General features: G+C 27.9%; 1 protein-coding gene and 1 long non-coding RNA gene across 2 annotated transcripts in view; one reads left to right on the top strand and one right to left on the bottom strand.

Annotated features, from left to right (window-relative positions):
* Window positions 1-4,506, top strand: part of LOC139425986 (uncharacterized) — a 64,086-nt gene extending 59,580 nt beyond the window's left edge. Inside the window, exon 3 of the long non-coding RNA XR_011637199.2 lies at window positions 4,369-4,506. This is a non-coding gene — a long non-coding RNA (uncharacterized LOC139425986). The remainder of the gene's footprint in view (window positions 1-4,368) is intronic.
* The window catches only part of LOC107457346 (tyrosine-protein kinase JAK2), a 36,626-nt gene extending 27,476 nt beyond the window's left edge, over window positions 1-9,150 (bottom strand). Inside the window, exons 1-5 of the mRNA XM_016075489.5 lie at window positions 8,512-9,150; window positions 6,153-6,455; window positions 4,355-4,519; window positions 3,405-3,539; window positions 930-1,087 (exon numbers count right to left, since the gene is read on the bottom strand). Of these exons, the coding sequence (XP_015930975.2) occupies window positions 930-1,087; window positions 3,405-3,539; window positions 4,355-4,519; window positions 6,153-6,455; window positions 8,512-8,775 (1,025 nt within the window). The 5' untranslated portion in view covers window positions 8,776-9,150. The remainder of the gene's footprint in view (window positions 1-929; window positions 1,088-3,404; window positions 3,540-4,354; window positions 4,520-6,152; window positions 6,456-8,511) is intronic.
* Between the last annotated feature and the right edge of the window lie 7,712 nt (window positions 9,151-16,862).

Genomic DNA, 16,862 nt, shown 5'->3' with positions numbered 1-16,862 from the left:
CTATCTCTGCTAAATTATGGTACAAATACAGGGGGTTGACAAAATAATGGAAACACTTTTATAATAATATACTTTTTCATATTTCTCAAGAAATACTTAAAGATTCAGTTTATAACTTCAGAAGTGTTAAGATCATGCGATTTCTCATACTTATCAATAAATTTGAAAGCTTTTAGAGGTATGAGGGACCGACAATAAATTACAAACGTAAAATAGCATTTTTGAACAACCTATACCAAAGAATGTAGCAATAAATTTGTAACAATCATTTTGGTTATTATAAACAATAATTGCATAAAATTTTGTAAGTTTAGCTGAAATATTTATGGAGATATAGACATTTTTATATAAAAAAAAAAACTACTTTTTTTGCTATAATTTTAAAAATATTCAATAAAATTAAACAAAATTTTTAGAGCAATTTAAAATTAGTTACAAAATTATTACTTTAAAGTTTGAGAAAAAATTGTTTATAACTGTGCAAGATATGAGTAATTAAAGTAGTACTTTTTTATTTCACACAAACAGGAAAAATTAAAAAAAAAATTTCCCTTTATTTTGTATAGAATCATTTTTTGCAACTAGTAAGAAAAGTTCGATTTGAATATCTTAAAAATTTAAAAAGTTTCAAGTCATTTTCTAAATAGTTTTGTGTACTTTTTAAAAGAAACTCAAAATTTACCCAGATTTCAGTCAATTCGATCCAATGTTAGCTTAGAAATAAGATTAATAGAAAAAAAATTACAGAAAAATCAGCTTATAATGAAACTACATTTTTGTCATAATAATTCTTATTTAACCAGATCCTTATTTAGGAATTCAGTTTTAAATGTTTTAAACTTATTAGGAATTCACAACATATAATATTCACAAGAAACAATTGAATACAGATTAAACAATTTTTGTTACTGTAATAAACAATAACTTACTCAACAGGACCGTGACATTTGATAGCTCTAAGGTGTAACAATGCTGGAGAAGGTAAGTCAGCACACAAGTTATAAGTCCACTTTTCCATCAAACGATAATAGCCATCAAGTACAGATACAAACGAACGCAACTGAGGGACTGTTTCAAATTGAAAATACTAAAAAGATGAAACAACATAGCAATTTATATAAGAAAAAATTAAAAGCAAAATGCTTAAAAGTTAAATGTATAATTACTTTTACAAGTCAATTGATATTTTAATGGAATCAAGAAAAAATAATGTATTACATTTAGAATCAACAATTGCACCTGCTAATATGAAATGTCGGATAATTTCACCTGATTGTACTTTTTGAAAATTTCCATCGATATTAAAAAATATACTAATGTGTATGATGTCACAAAACAAATAAAATTTCTTGTCTTGTACTGGCAATGAAGAACTGAGAGAAAGAAAGCAAACACATACAGGAGGATTAGTTTGTTTCAGAAAGAAGCACAACTATTAACCAGCTATGATTGGCACATGCCAAAGGAACTATGTCGAAAGAAGCAAATCTGCATGATAACATAGACGAGACCAAACACTAACTTAAGCTTGAAGTTCCACAAATCCAAGTTTTCACCAAGAGCTTCTTTTGTTGTTTCAAGTGGTATAATACCCAGTAGGAATATGCAAGGCTGTTTCACAGTTACTATCTACTCTAGCAAGAGAATGTCACAGTTTCAAATCAAGCAGATAAGAAGCAAAATTTCCAGCATTCTGTCACTTCAACAATCCATCTGCTAGCAGTTGCTGGTTGAGGAACAGAGCAATACTGCCTATTTCCAACGAGAGGGAGAAAGAGATAGAAGAACACTCAACCATATTTATCCTACTATCTAATGAACATAACACTGATGCTTACAATTTAATGTTCAAGATTAGGTATTAGAAATTATCTGAAAATGAAAATATATGCTAATTACCTGTTATAACATTCAATGCACTCTGTACTCTAGTGAATCACCGCGCAACTACCAAAAGAAGAGCAAATAAAAACGTCCAAAGTAAACAAAACCTTAAATTTCGAAAAGCATAGTTAATTGATGCTTTTGAATTCGTCAATTGATGGAATGTTACAAGGTATTGAGCATCTAATATTTAAATGTACCTCTATATCATTATGCCACATTGCATAATAATATAGAGGTATATTTTAATTTTAATGATGTTTCATAATTTATGAAGGAGAGGCTTTCATATTCAAGTGAATAACAGAATCAATGGAGATAGCTTGACAACTTTTATTATCTAACTGTTTTTTTTTTTAAGGTTTTACAAATTCATGAGAGAATAAAGTGCTTAAAACTGTTGTGTTTTCAAACACAGAAATTTAGAATTGCATATGCAAGGAAATTCCATGAATCATTTAATTCAAACAAATGTAATTTCCAAGCAATATCAAAATGGATACATGAATCAAATTATAATATTAATAAATTGAAACGTATAATAGAAGCATATGAAAAGAGATAAACAAAACAAATGTTTTACATGCTGTATTTATTTATTTATGTGTTTAGAACCTTATTTTAAAAAGAGACTTCCATTCATAGGAAGCTAGTCTAAAATAGTTTAGTACACAATAAGGGAACAAAGTGATACTATAGAAAATATAAAAGTGATTCTATAGATTTAGGGAATCGACCAGTATAGCCCATAGTTGAAAAATATATATAAATTTAGCAATACAACAAATACATTAATGTAAAACAGTAGACTATTCAGCATGTAAAATATAATAAACTTTGAATCTATAGTAAAACATTATAGTAAACTAAGCCTCAGTAAAATAATTCCTTTCCAGCACTTGTAAAATATATTTAAGACTTCAAACCTATAGTGATAATCGATTTTTATTTTTTGTAAGTTTTTTTTCCCTTCATTTTGTTAGCATGAATTTAATTTAATTATAAGGAAAATATATAGGCATTTTTGTTTAAAGTATCTTGTTTTGTTTAACAGAAAAAAGCTCAAGTGTAATAAATAATGTTTGCTAACACTTGTATTTATTTAAACAGAGTATTTTATATACTTAAAAATAATTAATGTTTAACTTTTAATGACTCTCTGGTAAATTTATATAATTTTGAAATCAAAGATTCAAATATTTTTGCAAAAAAAAGTTTATTAAAATTTTATTCAAAATAAGGTTTAGGTACAAACATATAATTATCAGAAATATTTAATTAAATATAAATTAGTATTTGCTATTATTATTTGTTTATAAATTAGTATTTTGCTGCAACTAATTGAATGACACAAAAATAAATACATTTAAATTGTAGAAAGCACCTATTTTTCTCAAATCATGCAATAATTTTAAAAGAGTCGAAATGTATTAATCAACTGAATTATAATGATTGCAAAGACAATTTATATAACCATATCCAAGAGATAAGCAAAACTTGAATTTGAATTAAAAACTTACATGTGGTATTCCAGTTTTTCGACTGATCTCTACAAAATGGTCAATGACAATACGTTTCTCATTTTTTAATTTTCGTTTTTCTTCCCTTATACTAATATAGCAGAGATCTTCTACGGAACAGACATGTGACCATCCCTATAAACAAACAAGAATGATTTACATTTCTGTATACAGATGAAAGAAGGCCACACACACTTAGAAAAAAAACTTCCTTAATATTTGTAACTGGTGGCATAACTTAACAAAAATCAGAGAATAATATTTCAGATCTTTTCAGCTCTGTTTTAGTTGTGTAAATGAAGTACAGCAAATCTTTATAATGCAAATCTTGAAACACAAGTCATTAAACATAGCTGACAACATGGATCGGAAAAAATCCAGTATATTTTACGATATAATATAAATTTCATACATAAAAGTTACAACAAACGTCCAGGGGATTTCGGACGCATCATCAAGATTAAAATTGTAAAGGAATTCATGCCCAGAAATGTAATAGAAATGCTGTCATATGCCGCTAGGATCATATGTCGCAACAGGTTATCACAGGGAAGCGTCCTTGACCATGTATAATGACAACTCTGAACATAAGTTCTTATGCAATATTAATCGTGATGGAACTCCCCTAGAAGCAGGAAGTAGAATAATGATGGAACTCCCCTCGAAGTAGAATAACTTCCCTAGAAATTTATCACAATATTTCCGTGAGCCCTGTTACATATAACATTTTTAAACTTGTTTTAGCAAAAAATTTTGCAAAAATTTAAATTTAAACAAAATCTGTAGCTTTATGAGAAAAACTAATTTCAGATTTGAAATTCCCACACCCAAATTAGGCAAGATCAAGCATTTGTATACATGCAACAAAACAGTAGTTCCAAGTGAAATTTTCTATAGAAATTTATGACAAAATCATTTATTGCAGGTAAAAAACTAAAGCAAAAACTCACATCTTTTCTTCCAGGTATTTTTATCCTCAACCCTGGAAAGATTGGATGAAAAGGATTAACTACCACATCAACTTCATGAACTCTACCACCTTCATCAATTCTAACACTATACACCTCAGATCCATAATCGGGAACCAAGTCCAACATCTGTTCCAGATATTTTTCCTATTAAAAAATAATAATAATTTTTTTTTTATTAAATAAGCAATTTAAAACTTATGTAATAGGAGAATAAATAGTACATTAAGTGCTTAAAAAACCATAGTTAATGAATTTTACAGTTAACAGAATGACAGTTTTAGTAAAAAATTATGTTTCACATATATTAAATTTTATTATTTAAAACCATGCTTCCTTTAAACACTAACAATCTGAGTGTTTTACTAACTCAGATATTTGAATGTCGAACTTTGGATTGATGATTAAATGCATTCATTTTCAAATTTTATTGCAATACTCTTCAGTATTAATGCTGACAATACAAATAATACCAAACAAAAGAGTCAGTCACAGGGATTATCACCTTTTTTACAAATTACAAATCAACCCGTTTTGATTGAGTTTATCGTGTAATGGATTACAAAAGAAAGGGCAAAAAGTGATATTCTTTTTTTGTTATTTTTAGGCTATAAAAGACAAAGACATCATTAAAAAAATAGTTTAAGGGGCAGCTGAAAATAAATTAAAGATAAAAGGGTCAAAGCCTTAGTCATAGGAGATTGGCTAGAATTATTAATTTTAAGAGAACATTTATCGTTAACTATCCATTCATTTCTGAAAAGAAACTTGCAATATCTGAATCAGGGTTAGAATTTTGTCTGAAAGAAACTTATTTTGTCCAGGACACTGGAAAAAACTAAACAAAATGAAAACAAGTGGATAAAATGGAAGAAATTCAAAATGACTAATAAATTTCTAAAAAGGATAGGGTATACTTTTGGCTATATAAACTTTAAAAAAAAAATGATTTGTAGAAATAAATTTATGATTTGTAGTAGTGTATCATATAAGTGTTGTAAATGATTTGTTAATTTAATAGTATTATTAAAATTTGATTATATTTTAACACTTCGTTATACAGTATAAATTTAGGTTTTTCTATGTGTAAAATAAAGGAAATTAGTTTTCATTTCCTAAGAAATTAATTAAATTTAATTTTTTCCCAATTGTTGTCTTTTAGTTACAATTATTTATAATTAATATATTCGATTAATATGCTTATTTGTATGTAAATAGTATACTTATTTTCAATTGTGAATTAAATTCATGAATTGTAGTAGTGAATTGCAAGAATGTTATAAATGATTTGTTAAATTAATTTTATTATTAACATTTTATTATATTTTAACAGTTCATTACACAGTATAAATTTAGGCTTTTCTATTATTCTTTATGTAAAAAAAATTAAATTTATGTTTCTCCCAATTGCTGCCTTGTAGTTTCAATTATTTTTTAATATAATTATTAATATATAATTAATATATAATTAATATATTAATTTAATATATAATTAATATATTAATTTAATATATAATTAATATATTAAAAACATGAAAATATTAATTATTAATATATATTTAATATATACTATTTAAATCAGATTACCAATAATAATTCTAATATAATAATATTACTAATAATAATTCTGTTTCAAAAACTATTGTAATATTTGATATTTTTTCTTGAAAAAATATTTCTACTTGAGTTAGAAGAAACTTATCTCCTTCAGAGTGGTTTTTTTCCATGCTATCCCTGGTATTAATATATTTTCATTGGAAAAAAAAACAAGAATAATTACTTTGACAAATTCAGAATTTTGTCTGCTGTTTTGCCATCCTTTTGTAACAGCTTTTTCAAGAGGACCTTGCAAGAAACTATCCAAAAGAGGACTTCTTTTAAGCTCTTGAGGGAAAAAGTCACGGCAGTTGTATTTCATAGTGTCAGGAGTCAGTTTCATCTCTAGCATTAAGCGAATAATGTCTGTGGCAACTAGTCCTAATGCAGATTCACGAAACTTAAACAGCTCCGGTATTTTACCTTCTAAGAAATCTGTGCGAACTTGATGAAAATAATAATTAAAAGTCCTGGCATCACCTTTTTCCTAAATAAAATATAAATAAAAGTTTTAAGGTCTGTGGATGATTTTATTTATATAATTAAATATTTTCACGTTAAAAAAACACACATATGCAATAAAAGAAATAGATGTGCAGTAATCAAGAGGTCATAATATTGCAGATGCTATTCAAAACTGATTGACACTTAGAAGTTAACTGGCACTGTTATCATGATGATGAATAAAATTAAATATCATGAAATATTTATCCCCAAAAAAATGCAGTTACTTTTTTTAAAAATATAATAATAATAATTAAAAAAAAAAACGAAATTCTGGAAAATTGAAGACCTTTAACCAGAAACGTAGCTAGAATCTTTTTTGATAGAGTGAAAATATTCCTTGATTTCTTTTAGTGGAGTGCAATTCCTGTTGGAAAAGTGAAAAATGAGAATATATACCTAACGATATGGATCACAGAAACCAATTTCATAAAAAAATGTTTATCTACTTAAAAGATACACCTAGCATATTAGTTTAACATTAAATAACTAACAGTTTATCAATCAATTTCTTTCATTAGTTTTTAACCCATTCAAGATTGAAAACCTTTTTTAACATACAGCTGTAGGCAAGATTATAGCAATTGCTATGGTATGGATTGTTATAATGGAAAAAAGGAAAGGTCTCTCATCTGGAGTTGTTTCGAGCAGAGGGAGAAAAATCTTAATTTCAGGGATGCACTAACCACTAGTGAAAATATACCTGACTAGTTTTTTAAGGAGTATTTCCAATATTCCGTGCGTGAAATACATTATTGAAAAAAAATATATATCTTTGTTGTGGCTGTTTCCCATGTTACTTGCCAGTACCAGCAAGCTTGCTTGGTGAAACTAAGTAAATTTAAGGCAGAGCATGCATTTCTTGTTTTTCAGTAGTGTCACCTATGGCCAAGAATACAACTTCAGCCACACACGTACATCACAGCCCATTTAAATGAGTGCACCCATTCATACATCCATTTATTCATCCACAGATTATAATTTGATTTGAACCAAAGAATGATCAATCTCCAATTCACTGCTCCCAGATGTATTAATTTGTTATGGGAACTTGGAAGCTTTGTGACCAGACAATTTTAACGTGCACCAGTCACCATTTACTACACAGGGAGTCTTCGGCAGAGATCGAACTCACAACCTCTTGGACAGGAGCTAAATGCCCCACCAACCAGGCTATCCTAGCCTAAAAATATCTCTAAAATCATCCATACAATGTCATTAAATGTGATCATTGACCTTCATATGCATTAGCTATTCTTATAGTAGAAAACATAACTTTTAGTTGAATAGATTTACTTATCATCTTACAGAACAATTCAGTTAACCAACTAAGAATGATGTAACAAGCAATTACATTCTGGCCATAAGCAACAATAATTATAATGAAAGTAACATTTAGTTTTTGGGGTGGTGCACCCTGTTTGCCATTTGAATAAAAAATTCCACCCCACACCCCCTATTAACACATTAAATGGGGATGGGTAGGCGGTATGGCATAATCGCACTGTTTTTTGGTAAATCAACATGGTTTTCTGTTAGTTTTTTGACAGAAATAGACCGTGTTTTGGCCAGAATTAATCGTGTTTTTTTCTCAGCCATTTTTCTACGGCTTTTCGAACAGAGATATATTTATACGTTATTACGATATGTGCATTCCGAACTTGAGTTATTTCTTTCCTGAAGTGTTTGGTTCGCGATGATTCCATCATAATTTTACATCAATTGACATAATATTAGGTCTGCAAGTATAATAAGCTGAATAAAAAAACAAGCATACTTAATAATATTTTTTATAAATTTAGAATATTAAATTTTAAAAAAAAAACTTTCTACAGCTGCTACTTTGATATTATTTTTCACTATTTTAAAATAAAAAATATTTGACAACAATCATCATCATGATCGTTTGACAAAAATCATTAGACTTAAGTTTCATAACAGATTTACTTTCTTTGATGATAAAATTAAAATTTGTAAACTAAAAAGAGATTTAAATTTAGATAGTGATCACGAGAGTACAAAATCGCATAACAGCTTACAATAAGTCTTTTTGTGGAAGGCAATCTGTATCTAAGACGAAGACATAGATCCCAAGTTTTTCCAATATCACGTAGTTCTGAACACAATGGAAACCAAATTTTATATAGAGGACTATATAATCCAAATAAATGACGTGGTAATGGTCCTATTCCAAGATATTTACAGGATTCAATAATCAGATCTTCAACTACATAACAATCTTCACCCTGAAACACCATAGGCTTTTCTTGGGTGTAAAATTCAATGTTTACAACAGCCTCCATAATGAACAGCTTAATTTATCAGTCGAAGTCAAGTTGAAATTTTTACAATGTTTTATAAAATTAAATTAGCTATCAGTCACTTCGCAAACTTGCATTGAAACACGAAAAAAGTAAAATTAAAACAAGTTAAATGTTCCATGTTTCAAAGTTTACCATCTTCCTATTACAGATAAATTAAAATTACAAGCTTTTGAATACTGAAATGAATCTAAACACATTATGATATTTTCAGGAATGTAGACAACAATGGAACAAAAAAATAAAGAGAATAATTATTTTAAAATAAAAAATTTGCGAATTTTTATTGTATTGTTGATAATTAAGCAATCCCTACGTTTACAGCTGCCTGTTTTTGCTACATGGCCACTCCTTTTCAAATAAATTTAATGACTTTTTTTGAACTGAGATTAACGACAAAGTCAAACAGGTTGATCATAAATCATAGAAAGCTATAAGCACAAATGTTACTCTTGCGTAAGAAAATTTAAGTTGTTTAGTTATCAACCTTCAATGGAAAGGGGATTTTGAGAATTATAAGATGAGTTATTGATAATTGAAAAAATTTTGTAAAATTTATTTGTTGTTATTTTTGGCTAAGTGCTCTTCCGTACCATGATTTTCGTTCTAATATGTCTAGATTATCCACTATTCTTTAGGAAATATCAAAATTAAAAATATTTTTCCCTAACTTTAGGATAAAATTGAAGTCGAAAGGAGCGATTCCAGAAAATCAAGTGCATTTTAAAATTCATATAGAAATGACTAGTCTTATTATGAAAATTACTTACAAAAAATCTACAAAGTCTGTGTTGCAGACTATGCAATTAAAGATCTTGATTACACGATAGCTACTGTCTGTTTACTGCAAGAAGTTATAAAATTCACATTTCTTTTTCCTAAAGAAAAACAAGACAGAAAGAATAAGAATGAGTAATATTTAGTTGAGAAAGCCAAGGATTTGGAGAAGCGTCATTTAAGTCATTTTCCATAACAATATTTTTCACCCACAATTTAATTATAACTGTCCCAAAAATTTAGTCACTGGTTCGAAGGACCAATAATTAAAAGATGCTACTAGTTCATAATATTTTCATTGTTTGTTCACCTGACTTTATTAAATGTAATTTTAAATAGTTTAAAAAGTAAATTAAAATAAATTATTTCCTCAAAAATAATGCTTTTTTTTAATACAATAACATTTAGAAAATATTTTTGGAAAATCAAGTTTATATAGGAAAAAAAAACTTGATTTTACACAATTCTTGAATAAACGAGCATTTGTGTTGTAAAATAATAGAAATCAAAATATATTGAAAAAATAAAAATTTAATGAATTGTTAATAAATACGCAAAGTTAATAAAGTTAATAAATACGCAAATTGAAATATGTTTTTTTAAACCAGAAAAGTGTTTGGAAAAGTGACATATTAAAAAAAAAAAAAAAATTTAGCAATTTTTTTCATGGCTGCCTGTATTTCCTAACATGTTTTGTTCGCGAGTCAGACATATTCTGCTCCTCTGAATAAAATTAATGACAACAAATATTGAGAATCAAAAAAAAATCTTGAGATTAGACATTTATTGGCGAACACTTTCATTTTCCTTAATCTAAAAAATTATGTAAAATTGCATGAATTTTGTGCTACGAGAGAATTAAAATCTCTATTTAGAATGATAATAATTAGCAACTCATAGTTATTACGTGTAATATAAACCAAATAGTTATATGGGTCTTAAAGTATTAAAAATACCATTAGTGAAACCAGTTAATAGTTTCAATAATTTTTGCTAAATTTTTTATACGTCATATATAACATAAATCATAATTATAGTAATATATAAGGCAAGTATTCTGTATGATTTAGTATCTAATGAAATATCTACAATGCCAAAAAATAAATTTCCCCTTATTTTTGACAGTTTTCGTCGTATTCTGACAGTTTTTGATGCGCTATGTCAAAAATCCAACTCTGGTGCAAAGTGATGAAAAAGAAAGAAAAAAATTCCCTTTTTAAAAATTTGCAAAATTTTAAACAAGAAAAAAATTTGCAACAAATTAAATTTTAATTTCGGTAAAATGTTATTAAATTAATTATTATTATTTTTTGTAACGTAAGAAAGATTTCTCGAAAGAATATTTTATGCATAAAGTTTTTGTGTTAAAATAATTAGGTTCCAAAAATTGCAAAAATTAGCCAAATAGTCTTATGAATTTTTTTTGGAACATTTATGTATTAACACGTCCCATGTAGTGAAATAGATTTGATTACATAGTTCAAGAATTTTTATTTGAACTACGAACAAAATAACTATGCTCTTTTGTAAATAGAATGAACATCTCTTGGTTACGTGATTTCCCCTCTCAGTTACCACGGTTTCTGCAATCTTGTTTTTTTCATGGCGATACGTTTCAGAAAGAAATTGGTATATACTGATGTAAAAAAAAGCAAGATCAACTGAACGACTGAGGGGAAAAGTGTAAAAGAGTGGGGAAATCGTGTTACCTTGATGCGTCTATTCTACTTACAAAGAGTATTATCATTTGGAATTCGTGAAAATGTAATCAGAAAATTAAAAATTACGTTCTTCAAGTATAATAAAAAATTTTTTTTTCTAGACCTAACAACTGGAAAACGTAGGGTGCATAATTTTTGTTAGTTAATTAAGCTAGTTAAGTTCAGAAGTTAAATAAGAAAGTTAAGTGGATTGCTTTTTTTCAAAACACAAACAAAGATAATATAATTTGATAAAAATCAAATAGTTCTAAAATATTACTAAAAAAATAAATAATTTTTGTCAATTAATTAGGCTACTTAAGTTAAGAAGTTGATTAAGAAAGTGAAGCGGCCTACGCTTTTTCATCACACAATGAAAGATAATATGGTAATATGACAATCTTCTTGAAAAATGCAATTTTAAATATATATATATATATATATATATATATATATATATATATATATATATATATATATATATATATATATATATATATATATATATATATATATATTAATATATATATATATATATATATATATATATATATATATATATATATATATATATATATATATATATATATATATATATATTTAATATATATATATATATATATATATATATATATATATATATATATATATATATATATATATATATATATATATATATATATATATATATATATATATATATATATATATATATATATATATATATATATATATATATATATATATGTATATATATATATATATATATATATATCTATATATATAAAAATCTCTTGTCACAGTTTTAGTGGTTAAACTCCTCCTAAACGGCCCGAGCGATTTTGATGAAGCTTTATATGTATATTCAGTAGGTCTGAGAATAGGTTTATAACTAATTTTTTTTTCATTTTTTGGACAGATTTAACGTATATTTTAAATATATCTTTATTTAATCATATTCCAATCCAAACTAGACATTGAAACATGATAAATCAAATACAATATTCACGCACGTTGCAACAAGTCATATTGAACTCTAATACTTATGCTCGCCCTTAAAAGAAGAACATCAAATATATTTGCAAGTATGTGAATAAAGGCAGTGATATGGCAGTATTTCGAGTTGAAAATACCAATGTGACTGCTCTTCCAGTGAATAACAACGATGAAGTAACGCTGTTCCAAATTGGCCGGTACATCACCTCCAATGAAGCTACTATGGCTCTATGGCCACAGTGTTGAAACACTGTAAAATTATCATCTGGGATGAATGCACTATGGCACACAAACATTCGCTTGAGGAAACAGGACATTGAAAGATATAATAAACAATGACAAATTATTTGGCGGCAGTTCAGGTGATTTCAGACAAACACTTAAGGCGCCTACACACCGAACGCAACAACGATGCGAAACACGATTTTTCTCCTCTGTTGCAGTGAATCTGTTGCACCTGATTTCAAGTACCTTCACACCGCAAGATACAACAAACCCGTTTCCATGTTCGCGCATGCGCAAAAACAGACATTTAACAGCGAGCGCTCTTTTTTTTTTTCTTCTTCTTCTTCAGAATCTTGTTTTCCTGTTTTTTCTCGTGTATTTTCCAAGTTTTGATGCTTCGAACGATCTCTTCTAATCTGCCAAAATTAACATTGTTTTTCATTTTAATTTCTAAATTTCATTTAAAGATTCATTTTAATTTTACGTACTTATTAATTGTTATTTTTATTTTATATTAGTGTATTTTAAAATGGATAAGAAAAAAATGAAAAAATTACTATTGCGTCGTAGAATTCAGTTGCTACAATTATTGAAAACAAATCAGCGCTCATGGATGAAAGAGTTAAATCTTAAAAGAAAAGAGCAGGGACATTTTAATAATTTAATCCAAGAAATGCGATTAAATGACCTGGACAAAACTACTAAAAACTATCGAAAACTACCAAAAGTGTAAACAATCCGATCAAGATGGATTCAAGATTTTCGCTTCACAGGGGAATTGTGGGTAGCGAGTTAAAACAAATCTGATTGGCTCCCGGGTCTGCAACAGCGACGAAAATTCAACTCAATCCAATTCTTGAAACCAGTGCGACGGCGATTGCTGGCTGTTGCAACAACGGGAGAAAGGGAGAAGTGCGCATGCGTCAAACCTCGGCAACATGCGATTTGTTGTTGTTGCAGTCGGTATGAAGAAACCTTTACCGTCATTCCGCGTTCAACGTGCGCTGATGAGATCAATGCTTGCTTGAAATCATCTCCACTGTGGAGTAATGTTGAAAATGTTCAACTAAAAGTAAATATGCACGTCCAAATGCTTCAAGATCCATCTGCTGAAACATTCTCAAAATAATTGTTAGATATCGGTGATGAAAAAGTTACTAAGGATGAGACTGGATGCATAAAATTACCGGACGATTTCTGCACAATCATTGATTTACAAGATGCTCTCATTAACCTAATATTTCCCGATGTTCACTGGCAGAAAGGGCGATTTTAGCAGAAAAAAATGTGGACGTCAACGAATTGAATCTGAAGATACAACAGTTATTGCCAGGTAACTTGGTGACATATAAATCCGTTGATACAGTTTGCGATCCTATTGAAGCTGCAAATTTTCCAACAGAGTTTTTAAACTCATTGGATTTACCAGGCATACTACCGCATGATTTAAAACTCAAATTTGGATCTCCAGTTATTTTGCTTCTTAATTTGGACCCACCACGCAAAGGCACGCGATTAGTCGTTAAAGAATTTATGAACAATGTTATCGAAGTCATTATTTTAAATGACAAATTCCGGAATGAAAGTATATTACTTTCACGAATCCCTGTTATACCCACACATGTGCCAATTCCATTAAAACGCAATCAGATCCCAATTAGATTGGCATTTGCATTGACAAGGCCAAACAATGTCTTTATGTGTCTTAGATTTGAGCACACCATGTTTTTCACACAGACAATTTATACGTGGCATGCTCTCGAGTGGGCAAACCATCCAGCTTATTTGTGTTAGCTAAAGATGGAATGACAAAAAATATTGTACACTCCATTGCACTAAGAGATTAACATTGTTGACTAATATTTTCAGAATTCGTTGTATATTTAATTTATAAAAAAAGTTACAATACATTTAAAAAAAACTATTATTTGGTGTGTTGTTTCACATTCCGTCATCGTTCACAGCGCTCCATGCCTCTTATAACCCATGTCACAGCCCTCCATGCCTCTCACTCAAATACCACACTTACAATAAATAAGATACATTTTCATACTCTAGAAATAATTCATATGGCGAAACAACGTTTGCCGGGTCAGCTAGTATATATATATATATATATATAATAAATAAATAAAAACAAGAAAACACGAAGAAAGTTAAGAAAAACAATAAGTTTCATTTATTGCGCTTAAGCTGCAAGTAAACAGAACTCATTAGATAAGTTCAAAATGAAGAATAGAACAAAGAAAAATAATAGACATATGAAAAAAAAGGGGGAAAAAATTAGTAAAAAAATAACAAACAACAGTTCAAAAAAAGAAAAAAAAGAAGATGAAATTTTATTTAAAATTCGGAAAAAAAGATATAATCTTTTCTTCAGCCCACACAATTATATCCGCAAAACAGAGTGCTTTCTGATATTGTATCAATAAAGCCAAATCAAAATATATTAATACAATAGTGTGAGGAGCACTCAAAATTTTTTTTAATTAAAATAACAACAAATAAAATAGATCACAAAAAGTAAAAATAACATGTAAAAACAGAAAATAAAATAAAATAAAAAGAAAAAACATTAAAAAGGGACTATAAAGCGAGTAGCAAAATCAGATCAATTTACATGGACAGAAAATTTTTCAAGAATGATTTAAAAATGTTTTCGCAGAAAGATTGCCAGATCGCAAAATATGGAAACAAATGATGAAATCAAAAGCGCAAATAAAATTTAATCCTTTTTTTTTTGGTATGTTATTTTTTTACTCTTATTTTTCCCCCTTTTTTTTCATATGTCTATTATTTTTCTTTGTTTTATTCTTCATTTTCAACTTATATATATATATATATATATATATATATATATATATATATATATATATATATATATATATATATATATATATATATATATATATATATATATATATATATATATATATATATATATATATATATATATATATATATATATATATATATATATATATATATATATATATATATATTTGCGTGTAATTTAATTTGTTTATATTGAAAACTGATCTAAATTTCGATTTTTGATCAGTTTAATTTCACTATTTATATTACAATTTAGCATCAGTTCAAGTTTAAATTTGAGAACTCCGGTTTCGGAAATTTGATTAACACTCAATTCAATTCGGTGATTAAATCACTGTATAAATTCTGCCTGTAGTGGTCAGGCTCTAGTTTCCAGCTAGTTGAAAATCATCGATATTTCGGTTGTATGATTCCTAGAGAGATCGAGGTTGCGTGTTGCAAAGCTTCGAATTTTGCACGTGCAAACATGTAAGCACACTGCCCCCTGTGCCGCCTTAGTTTTCAGAGGCTAACTTATCGCAAATACATTCGCAATGTTAGGCGGGATGAGTCTATTATTAGATTTCGATTCATTGATTCAAAGATGGCCGTCTGAGACTACAACTAATCCGTTTTGATTTTTTTAAACTACATAATCTTTTTATGTTAGTTCTTTTCTGAATGTCCCTTTATTTTATTTTATTATTCTAATCGAAATACTTTCTCTCACTTTTAAAAGCCACATCACGTTCTTACATTTATTTTTGGCTCAACTATGCATTAATTAAAAGCAGGACATTTTCCCCTTTATTCTTCGTGGGAATCACTCGACCTATTTCATAAACCAATCGTAATTTCTAAGGTTTCCCTCTTTTCCCTAAATAGAGACATTTACGGATTTTACTTTGCAAGATTTTGCCTAACATATAACCGAGGGGCGCAACTTTTCATGCACACTTTCCTGACTGTTCTGTTCTGTCTAATAATTAATAAATAAATTTTGTACCCTCCTTCCCTGCCTAAGACCTGTTTTAATCCTTCCACTCGCTAACGACGCTATATATATATATATATATATATATATATATATATATATATATATATATATATATATATATATATATATATATATATATATATATGTTTCTGTTTAAAGAACTGTGTGCTGCCATCTATATTTCATTTTAATAAGTCACGTGATTAGTGAATGTTTAATGCAGTTTAGTTCGCTTTAAAATGTCGTACAAATAGGTTTTGTGTTTGTCGTGTTAGTATTTTGTGTATGTTTTTATTTTGTGTTCATCATTAAATTATGTCAGTTTTAGGGGGTCGTTTTCAATTATTTAGTATCCATTTTTTGGTGTCAGTTAGCGGGATATATTAGCGAGCAATGAAATTTTGAGTTGTCGAATCGATGCTTCAATGTTGAGTTCCAGCACGAGGTTGATACTATGTTCTTGATACTAATGAGGATAGTTCCAGTGTGAAGGTTAGTGTTATTTTCTTGATCTGATTTATTGTGCTTTTATTGTCAATTTATTAAAATGTCGGAAATTG

This window comes from Parasteatoda tepidariorum, chromosome 7, assembly GCF_982258835.1.
Source record: "Parasteatoda tepidariorum strain Cologne lab strain chromosome 7, Ptep-v5.0, whole genome shotgun sequence".
NCBI lineage: Eukaryota > Metazoa > Arthropoda > Arachnida > Araneae > Theridiidae > Parasteatoda > Parasteatoda tepidariorum.
Note: the sequence above shows the minus strand (reverse complement) of the source record. Positions and strands in the feature narration are given on the sequence as shown.